General features: G+C 34.9%; 1 protein-coding gene across 1 annotated transcript in view; it reads left to right on the forward strand.

Annotated features, from left to right (window-relative positions):
* Positions 1-1,692: 1,692 nt before the first annotated feature.
* Positions 1,693-12,036, forward strand: part of LOC110464229 (multidrug resistance-associated protein 1-like) — a 75,810-nt gene continuing 65,466 nt past the window's right edge. The window contains exons 1-5 of the mRNA XM_021519331.1: positions 1,693-1,927; positions 7,771-7,893; positions 8,893-9,069; positions 10,048-10,173; positions 10,791-10,928. Of these exons, the coding sequence (XP_021375006.1) occupies positions 7,819-7,893; positions 8,893-9,069; positions 10,048-10,173; positions 10,791-10,928 (516 nt within the window). The 5' untranslated portion in view covers positions 1,693-1,927; positions 7,771-7,818. The remainder of the gene's footprint in view (positions 1,928-7,770; positions 7,894-8,892; positions 9,070-10,047; positions 10,174-10,790; positions 10,929-12,036) is intronic.

The following is a 12,036-nucleotide window of genomic DNA, read 5'->3' on the forward strand; positions in this document are numbered from 1 at the left end:
GTTTTAACCGCAAATACATCAACGTACAAATGTATGAAGGATATTAAGAATGTCCTGAGTTTTGAAGATGATGATAAGTGGCCGTTGTCTTTGTGGGATAACACAAAACAATATAAATGGTAATAAACTGCGTACATATAGAACTTACAAGTATGAGCCTGTCACTAGCGTTTATGTAAAATCTGTACATCTCAAATGTAAAAGATTTTTTTTATTTAACTTTAGATGTGGCTATTTGCCCCTTGAAATTGAAAAAGGTATTCATGCCCGACCTGTGATTCCTGTCAATAATAGGTTATGTAAATTGTGCAACAACGATGTAGAAAACGAGTATCATTTTTTAATGGAATGTATATTTTATGATGATCTTCGATCTGTAATTTTAACGAAAGCAAACAATGTATATTAATTTTTCATTGATATGAACAAATGAACAGTTCAAATATGTGATGTGTGAACCAGTTCTCCAAAAGACACTAGTTACAATGTACCCAACTTTCTATTATGTGGAGAAGAACTATGTTTCTCCCGTATTAAATTATGTATCAGAATTAGATGTGCAGTATGGGGTGGGGGATATATAATTTGTCGGTAGGGATAGGCCCAACCACTCTTGTATATCTCTTACCCTGTTAGGGTACATGATATTATATATATATGGAAATTATAGTCCTGTTACATATAAAATGTATCAAGCACAATTGTTTTTACAAAGACTTGTTAACAACATTACATGTCTGAAGATAGTAAATAGTGTGATTGTTCTTATAACGTGTCTAATAAGTCATTTTAGCTAGACACATTTTATATTCAATGGTATATATGTATTGTGTTTGACACGAAAATAAAATATTTGAACTTTGATCTTGAACTAGTAATCCCAGCTGTAGCAGCGTTTTGTTTTTAGTTGAAAGGCATGGAAGCAATGGGTTTAGGAAATTTATAAGAAAATAATCCGGGTGTTTTTATCTAAAATACGGTGGTATGTTTACTTCTATAGACTTGTGGTGTAAGATCCGACTTTCTTAAAATGCCGGATTATCAGAGGTTCGTGAGAGACGGGTCAACATTCAAATCAAAAGATGTTACTTTCAAATAAAATCTTTTTACCTCGCTTTGACGTGTACAGTGAATCCACAACTACACCTTCCCCCTTTTCGGGTCGAATAAGCGACATGACAGGTAAAAGTTTAACTACTTAGGCTAAATCAGAACCTGTTTGATACTGGGAAATTAATAATGATATCTTTTAAAATAATAAAATATTGAATGTAAGAAAGGTGACTCACAACCATACGAGTTCACTTATTTTTAACCAATCAATTATTGAGAGGGTTCGTACAAGGTTGTATGCAATTTAAAGTGCTCAACATTCAAAACATATCTGAGTTTTCGATCAAGAAAGAATGCAAAGGTTGGTCAGGTACACATAATGTCAAGCCGGATATGTAGCATGTGATCACTGGAGTATGTCACCAATCATCCCCTAAGAATTGTCTATTTACACATGTCAATCAAGTCTAGCCATTCATAAAACGTTATAAATCTAAAAATAATTCACGTTGAATGACATTGCAATATAAAGTTATTGGATCAAATCCACACACGCCTATGCGGATTATTGAAAGTGATGTTAAACCCATGTAGGTTTCTAGATCGAGGTCGCCCTATTCAAAATACAGTCACGTAACACCAAGAAATGTGCATGTTTTCACGGTATTGCAAACAGTTCAATCGATGCTGTAGTACAGATACTGGTGCGCTTAAAACTTTGTCATTCGCCATACGTCGTAAGGTACGCATGCTTTTATAGGGAGGGGCCAGAGCCAGGTGGAGAATGGGTCAAGATGGAGAACGCGCGTTCGGGGAGTACCTGTAGACTCGGCACCTGTATATCAACGCCAGCAAAGGAATATATTTTTTTGCGGTAAGTTCAAACAGTTAATAATGCTCAGTAAGAGTGCCTTGTCAACCTGACTTCACGACACTACATGTATATGTGTCATATCCAGATATGCGGCATAATTTTAACAATCGGCAAACGGTATTAAACGGTAACTAACCTTGGTTTAAACAGTATTGAGATTGCAGCACAACAAGATGATATCCATAACAGACATCAAAACCCGCTTAGACGTCCTATTGAATTTAGGGTGGTGTAGTGTCTTCAACTATGTAGGGTAAGAGGGGGAAATCTGAAATGTTCCAAGAAAACTGGAAACCTGTACTCTCTCACTCAGACGACATCGGGCTCCCCAGGGTAATGAAGGAGTATTTGTCTCTCACACATTGATGAAGATACCCAACGTACGATCAATTTGCAGCTTTACGAAGATAATGTTTCAGTGTGCTCTTTCGTCGTGTCAGTCTACTCAATATCAATCCAAAATATAAAACTGATTTCAACATTATTTACTTTTTGTTTTTCACAGTGATGAATATATATATTATAATAGAAAAACTTTTACCGAAATCTACCTTGGGCAACATGTGTTTTTTCATCCCCTTTAGAACAAAGAAAATAATATGAAAATAACTTTTTGGATCAGATCTGAAGTGTAACATCTATCTCATGTGTAACATCGTGTACAGGCAACTAAATGTGTAGTAAGACACCAGGCTAAAGTATTATAGATTTACCAAAACCCTTCCTCGGAGTACCTGCCTTGTACAAATATTTAACTATCAATATTGGCTTAAAAAAATCTCAAGTTGAAAATATTTGCTTAAGTGTCATTTATGATAGAAAATAATACTTGTTAACTTCAAGACCAACATTGGTGAAAAACTGATTTATTAAAAAGTGGGTGTCGTTATTTAATTAACACACATGAATAGTGGTGCTTTCACAAAGATGTACACAAAAATCGATTTTCACATTTGGTCAGCAGAGCTGATTTCAAGCTATTTAACTTCAAATTGAACAATGTTTCCGTTTCTGCATCTTGCCATCTTAAACAGCACCAACAAATGCTTAAAAGCATTATACATTTTTCTGTGTGTGCACTACTTCCTAGTGATGCCATTTTGTTAAGATTTATAAATAGATATATCCTAGCTCATAAGGTCAAATCTTCATTTCGTGCAATTTTGACTGAACATGAAAAAGGTTAAAGATTCTGAACAGCAGAACTATTTATTTTTGTATGGGTTTGATTCTTTTACTCTATCATTTTTATGAAAACCTTTCATAAACTGGTGGTTTTCAAACAATCAATTAGAAGGTAAACTTTGACAACTTTTCAATTATATCTAGAATTGCATATCCCACCACTCTGTACTAATTGGGATGAGAGTGTTTTCTTTTTTAATAAAACATAATCGTTTTCCCTTGAGATAAAGGGTCATGTTATAGTGCTTATGTCTGCCAAATCATCTAATAAATGGACAGAACTTATTTTCAGAATCATGGACATTTTACTGGCTATTCAAAATTGCACGAAATGAGGTTTCACTCTTCCTGACTTCCTCTCTTAGGTCAATATATTCTTACCAAGATAGAATTTCTGCTAAGAATTATAAATACATAAAAATTGTGTAAAAAGCTTTGAAGCATTTGCATCTGTAACGTTCGATATGAAAGTTGCACAAACACATACTAAAGAACCAGCAACTCGCCACATTACAGAACCAGAACTTTTACGGTCATAAATACTGACCTCAAGTTAAAGTATGGACAATAAATACATGGTTAACGGTATAACACAGACGTCTCACAGATTTATTTCCACTGTGGTCCCCGTTATATGAAATACATTTACGTACATAAATGCTAACCTCAGGATAACTATAATAAGCACATGTCTATCTCTATAACAGATCAATATAATAATCGTATTGATATAACCTATGACGTCTCTGTACAGAATATTTGATTTGTAACTTTCGGAGTAATATAAATTTTATTACCGGAATAAATGTGTATATCAAAAGATAATCTATTCATATATTCGTAAAACGAATTAATCAATGGATGCATAAAAGGTATGAGTAATCAAGGGCTTCGTAGTAAAATGTTCTTACTCCATTCGACAAAAATACTGTAAAGAGGAAATGTTCGTGTGGGGATATGTTCGCATGGGGAAATGTTCGCGTGGGGATATGTTCGCATGGGGAAATGTTCGCGTGGGGATATGTTCTCATGGGGAAATGTTCGCGTGGGGATATGTTCTCATGGGGAAATGTTCGCGTGGGGATATGTTCGCATGGGGAAATGTTCGCGTGGGGATATGTTCTCGTTGTGGCTCTTCAAACAGTTCATGGTGTGGAAATATTTATATATTCTATTTATCCAAATCTCTATATCGTATAAATGAATATATTCTTTGCGCTAATTTACTAAATGCGAAAAATTGCGAACATATCCTCTGTTCTGTCGATTACAACCCTTATATCAGAAGGTAAAATAAAAACAAGCATTGTTATCATTAACAAAGGTTTATGGTGTTTAACCTTTAGCACATGGTGCCGTCAAGTTGAAAGAGGAGTTTCTTCTATTATATCCACGGCGTTCATCGACTCGAGTAAAACCTTATGTAACAAGAGGCCCAATAGGCCTGAATCGCTAACCTGGTATTATTCTCACACTTGTTATCTTAAAACTGGACTAATATAGAGCTACAGGCAAAATATCTGTGTTTGATTCATTAGAATCTATTATACGAACTAAACATATGACGCCTGTGACCTTGAAAGTCGAACAAGGACATTAAGATGAACAGAGCTTATAGCCTTCCGTCCCAGCATTTCTGGCTAAATATCATTACCTTGGACCTTTTGAATATTCAGAACAAGTCATATAAAGGTTTGAACATATTTGACCCCTGTGACCTTGAAAATCGATGAAGGTCATTTGTTTGAATAAACTTGGTAGCCCTTCATCCCAGCATGTAAATGGCCAAATATCATCATCCAATGCCTTTTGGTTATTGAGAAAAAGTTGTTTAAAGGTTTTAAACACATTTGACCCATGTGACCTTGAAAATAGATGAAGGTCATTTGTTTGAACAAACTTGGTAGCTCTTTATCCCAGCATGTTCTGGCCAAATAGCATCATCCAAAGCTGTTTGGTTAATGAGAAAAAGACATTTATAGATTTCAACACATTTGACCCCTGTGACCATGAAACAGGATCAATGTCATTCATTTGAACAAACGCTGTTTGAAGATTTTAAGACATTTGACCCCTGTGACCTTGAAAATAGGTCAGGGTCATTCATTTGAACAAACCTGGTAGCCCTTTATCCCAGTATGATACAGGCCCAATATCAGTACCCAGGGTCTTTTTGTTACTGAGAAGTTGTTGGAAGATTTTAACACATTTGACCCTTGTGACCTTGAAAGTGATTCAAGGTCATTTATTTGAATAAACTTGGTAGCCCTTCATCCAAGCATGCCACAGGCCTAATATCAGTACCCTGGGCCTTTTGGTTACTGAGAAGAAGTTGTTTGAAGATTTTAACACATTTGACCCTGTGACCTTGAAAGTGGGTCAAGGTCGTTTATTTGAATAAACTTTGTAGATCCTTATCCAAGCATGCTACAGGCTCAATATCTGTACCCTGGGCCTTTTGGTTGTTGAGAAGAAGTCGTTTGAAGAGTTTATGACATTTGACCCCTGTGACCTTGAAAATAGGTCAAGGTCATTCATTTGAACAAACTTAGTAACCCTTCATCCCAGTATGCTACAGTCCCAAAATCAGTACCCTGGGACTTTTGGTTACTNAGTAACCCTTCATCCGAGTATGCTACAGTCCCAAAATCAGTACCCTGGGACTTTTGGTTACTGAGAAGAAGTTGTTTGAAGATTTTAAGACATTTGACCCCTGTGACCTTGAAAGTGGGTCAAGGTCATTCATTTGAACAAATTTGGTAGCACTTCATCCTAGGGTGCTTCTGGCCAAATATCATCACCCTAGGCCTTTTGGTTATTGAGGACGACGGACGGACGACGGACGGACGCCGCGCCACGGCATACCCTTCGGGCAAGTGAGCTAATAAAACCAGGGAATGTTTCGATAGGTAAATAAAACATATGATTCGATCCCAATAGTTTCTCCTGCTATTCAACCTTTAAAACATAACATATATATCCATTATACCATATGTCCTTATCATTATTAATACGGTTGTCATATGCATCTGTGTACATTTCTCGGTGTCAACAACAGTCAGGCTGATTAACGCAACCTCGCAGATTCACAGTAACACCACAATATGTCGCACACTAACTACTAATGAACCTTGAACCTTGACAAACGAAAGTAAGTGGAAGTTAGTATTTCATCCAGACAAGTGCCAGGTCTAAACACCAGTGACAACATAGAGTCTATAATAGTAATCGTTACAACTCTATAGTCGGTGACGTATTGGAACATTTTGAGTAACGCAGTCTTGCAAATCACAAAAAGGAAGCGAAACAAACCATGCTGATAATGATAAAATATATTACAGTAAAGTTGTCTAAACAACCAATGCATTCTCATCAAAAGTCTTTTCAAATTATCTCCTACAGTAAGTTCGTGGGGTAAAATATCCTTCCTGTTTTTATCCAAACTGGGGAAATGTTTTTAATTTTTCATTCCCTGGCATTTTAGAATTAAAACGGACAAAGCGTAAGACCTAATTAGATTATTTTATCAAATAAGAATGTCACTTTGGTTCATCTTAGGAAAAGGAGACCGTTTGATAAATAAGAAAACCGGATATTTATTTTAACAAATAAAAAAAATGTTCTCTCTCCTCATAGCAGAGGGTGTTGGAAGTTTTAACATAATTGAAGTTTTACTTCTGTTTAGCTACTTAATCACCGTTTACAAATAACTATATTACAAAAGGTTTCTGGCTCAGATACCAAGTAAATAGACAAATGTCAACAGTTTGGTTGTTCAAAGACGGCAATATAATTTAACATTACTCGGCACACGGAGAAAAGTTTAGTATATCTGTATGATTTATTGAACTGTATTCGTTATACGTATACGTTAATATGGATCGTCAGAACAATACTTTAGATAAACCGCAGTCTATAAAATAAATTATATGTTAAATAATTTCTCAGATGAAGTAAACACCCTCGTGCATCCATTTTTCCGGGTTATTGACAATAATGCTATCCAGTGCTACTCGGTCAACTCTAACCATTGGTCGAATACATTAAGTATAATATTGTTTTCTAACAATGATATTTCACGAAAAACAGATAAGATAAGCATTGAACAGGTAAGGCAATTAACCTGTCTTTTGTCCGAGACTTAAGTGTCGTAATTGGTAAGACCAGTTAATCTCATTACGTAACATAATTGACTTGAAAGGTATAATGTATACGATGGACACCAATATTGCATGAGTTAATCTGACGATAATGAATCAAAGAAGTTACATATAACAACATCAAAAGTAACATATTTACACATAGAGTTTTTTTAAATGGTACAAATGTAATTAAATAGCTTTTAGGTATGAAATTGTTACTGAACGAAATTAAATGGCGAAAGTTTATATGAGGAAATACAAAATAATGAACGAGATGTAAATGTTTTACGATAAGATCATGCCAGAGACGTATAATGCATATAGTATAGTAATGTATTATACGTCTCTGATCATGCCATTATTATATTACGCTAAAATTCGAACTCTGACGGGAAACTGTACTTACAAAGTATTCGATACTATTCACAAGCTTAATCTCTTTATGATGATACTTTTCATGAATATAATCAATGGATTGTTGATAACCATGATAAAGCACATATTTTATCATGACAGGGTGCGCCGCTTGAAAATCCGGATATAGACGACATCTCATAATTTACCATGTCGATCGTTCTTCCGGTGTTAGACTCCAGCATGGATGAAAGGGGAGGAGGGTTCTGTAACTCTCCATTTATTGTAAGTTACCCGCGAATTGTAATTTTTCGATCGCTTTGTAAACTGATGTTGAGTTTATACTTCAATTTCATTGATAAAATCAATTGATCATTGCTTACGCTTTTATTTGTTTACTCGGAGAAACTTAGACTGACAAAGCAGTCCTCAAATGACCGCTGTACTAAGCGGGATACTGTGTGAACATGCCAAGCACGTCGGTTTCGCATTTAAGAATCATCTCATAATCGACAAAGGATTGTAATTGTGATGTCTTTATCTCTTAAAATGTTTTAAAAGCTATATATATTTCAATATACGCTCACTTTAACCTGTTGATATGTAAAAGTTAGCATACTATGCCTTACTTGACCGAGAGCGATTACATAACAGTTATAAATAAAATCACGGACTTAGATAGCTAATCTAATTCTGTGGTTAAATGAAGTACGTCATATATATGCATCGATAAAAACTGAAAACCTTCAGTGTTGGTTTGCATAATTTACCGTAATACTGAAACAGTTGAATGCTGCATGTTCCAAACATTATAGATGATACAGAGTAAGATTGTGTTCTAATTCCATTACTGTACACAAATTCCACACACTGGTTTGTGATCCAGACATGTACCATACGATACCGAGTTGAATGTGTTGTACTAGTCTATACACTTCATGTCAACATGCATTCCACGAAACAGATTTTAACAGAGGGGTTATGTTGTTTTTGACACTGTCACATTCCACACAATATAGAGTTGAATGTAATGTTTCAGACCTATTCTACATGACAGAGAGTTCAGCAAATAATTGGTGTTCTATATTTGTTGTACACAATACTGCATTGAATATGGTGTTTTAGACCCTTTCACATGATAGATAGTTTTATAATGGTGTCCCAGTTTCTTTACACTGTCACCAAATTAATTAATTCTCTCTTATAGAGCCATTAAGGTATACTTCAAGAAATCGGTTTAATATAAAAATAAGATTTATCTTTATGGTGTTTTTTTTTATACAGGATGAACAGCAGTCATGGAACACAACAGACCCCGACTTCAGTCCCTGTTTCCAGAAGACAGTAATCTTGTGGATACCTTGTGCCTTCCTGGTACTGGTCACCCCCTTTCATATTTATTTCCTCACAAAGAGCCAGGCACCAACAATCCCCTCCTCATGTCTCAGCATACTCAAGACGGTAAGTACAGGGCTAGATTTCAACCATCCCACCCATTGGTATAAGTATCCTCAAGTATTAATTACCAGGTCAGACCCCAACCATACCATCTTCAAGAATACATATCCTCAAGAAGTGTAGTACCAGACTAGACACAAACTTTCCCCTTATCCCTTAATTATTTCTCTGTGTCATCAATGCAAGAAACAGGTAAATCAGATCCATTGGAACACCTGGTGTTCTCTCACAGCAACCTTTATTTATTTTCAATAAGTTGATACAGTTATATAAGCAAGTACAAGGGAAAATGAGATCCAACATCTGCTAGAGAATGTTCTGTTAAGTTCTGCATACCCCAATTGATGGATTCCTAAATGAAATTCACTAGTCTGTCCAAAAGAGTAGGATATATTAGGTTTACCCTATAGCTATTTAATTTCACTGCAGGGCTAATATTTCGCAGTTGATCAGTATTTTTTTGCAAGAAATAAATTTCACTCAATATTGTCTAGTCAGAATGATGATGTCACTGGCTACTTCCTTAACCCACAGTCTCTATAAGCTTCTTACTAATTGTGTTATATCAACCCTGGAGGGTATGGTTTAAAATCAAATGAGAATAGAAGCTGTCACATCATGGGTAGCTTGAAGTGTGATTGACTGGGTTTTCGGTAGTAAAGGATAAATATACACATAGACATTTTTCTTTGCATAAATTAATGGAGATTATAATTCATGATATCTGTAATAATATTCACTGGATTTTTAATTCTGCACAATCTTTGATGATCACAGATATAGCAAATTTTAAACCGCCATTTATAATACTAACTAGTACACACTACACACTAACAGTGTAATATAATGCTCATCAAGTAAAAATAATAGACCTCTACATTTACATATCATGATATCAGTTTATTTTCATAACATAGATGGAACATTATGACAATCAATGTGTAAATAGTGACAGATGTTTGATATGATCATTGGTTGCAGGTGTTAGCTGTGTTGCTTGCTGTGGCTGCTATCGCAGACATAGGGAAGAGTGTGCAACAGTTTATCTCAGAAGAACCAGTACCAACTGTTGATTTCATATCACCCCTCATCTTTTGTCTTACAATGGTAGGTTGGAAATTATTTCATATTTTGAAAATGTATAAAAGAAAACAGGGTCTTTTATGGTTTTAATGCTCCAGTTTAACTAGAGTGGTGAGATCGATTTCAACAGTTTTTCATGATGACTTTATGTCCACATAATTTAGATTCTGACAAAATAAGGTTAGATTTATTATAATTAGTTCGTAAATAATGGTGTTAAGTATATTGACACGTACAGTTTAACAAACTGAACATTCTTATTATTACATGCTGAACGGCCCATCAACACAAGAGATTATTAGGGCCAACAAATTGTTGACCAAAATACTTTGATCCTTGAACTTGCATAAAACAGATGTTACGCTACATTCCATTGGATTCATTTCTAAGTGAAACAAAACCTTTGTTAGATGGGAGAGTGTCTGAACAGAAATATTAACCACAGTGGTTTTCAATACAAACAGGTTTTCTGTAATAAAGATGATCACATGATCTTGATCCACGACTCTTATAAGATAACTACCGGTATGCATATTTCTTCAAGTCTTCAACAAATAGTTCTAAAGAATATGAATGACACAGATTTTGTAATAATGTAATATTGTGTCTGCTCCCAATTTGATTATGTGCCTATTTCCCAGGTGCTGGCTACATTCCTCATCCAACACGAGAGGAAACATGGTGTACAATCATCAGGGGTCATGTTCTTATTCTGGTTGATGCTGTTGACATCGGGAATTCTCATTTTCCAGTCCAAAGTGCGAACAGCTGCCGGAGAGGTAAGTATCACTGTGGTCAATTTTATTCAATGTTGCCAAAGACCTCGACTTATATATATTATGTCAATAAAACTTTCCCAGAACTATCATTAGCAAGTGACATCATATCAATTTGTAGCAAGAAATGTTAATATAAGGTGAAGGTCATTTTCAACATATAGTTGTCAATAATAAGTCAAGGCCATTTTAACAGAAAGTTTGTTGGAAATGTCTGTACAAGAGCAAATCCTTCTCAACTATTAGTTGTCAGACACATAAACATCAGGTCAAAGTCATTTCAACAAACATTACTAGAACCGTATCATATCAAGTTAATTCAATAAAAAGTTACCTGAGCAGTTCAAGGTCATTCCAGTTGGCAATGATCATAAAAATGATAATAATGTCAGTCATGTCACTTTAAATTCCATGTTGAGATGCAGATGTCATAGTTCATTAATGTATATGGTGGTATAACGTACCAAAATGTATACACATGCCATTTGCCCATTGACTGTGTATTTACAGCTAAACTTGGATATAAATATTATCTTTACAACAATCATAAACTATCAACCACTTTCCATAATAACAAAGGTTCACTTAGTAAAGTTTTTACTATAATCTATTTTCTTGGAGTTTTTGCATGTTAGATGTAATATACAGTAGAACTGAGTTATATAAGTCACTAGCTATAGGATCATGAGCAAACTTCAAAATGAAGTGGGGATATATGGATATCAGACACTGGCGTTTCAGACAGGGATATCCCACGTCATAGCCCATACTAGATTTTTTTCTCTTTCAATCTGTCTGGCACCTTTACATGACATTTTGCAGAATTTTAGACAGTCATGTATTCATCAGCACGCTAACAGCTTTAAATTGACAATCCGCATTATAAATATTCTGTTTTGTCATTATATAGTTGGTTTTGATGGTGTTAGCTTACATATTAAATATATTTTATACTATGATATACTTTGTTATCTTTGTAAGGATGGATAACATTTTGATGTGAAAACATTCAAACATGGCTTTAATAATGAAAAGGCAATATTTATTTGAGGCCCTATACGGTATACTTGTACACTTTAGCAAAATCAAATTGTTTTTCAAACTAAAAGGT

The sequence above is a fragment of the Mizuhopecten yessoensis genome, unplaced genomic scaffold (assembly GCF_002113885.1).
Source record: "Mizuhopecten yessoensis strain PY_sf001 unplaced genomic scaffold, ASM211388v2 scaffold10975, whole genome shotgun sequence".
NCBI classification, from domain to species: Eukaryota; Metazoa; Mollusca; class Bivalvia; order Pectinida; family Pectinidae; genus Mizuhopecten; species Mizuhopecten yessoensis.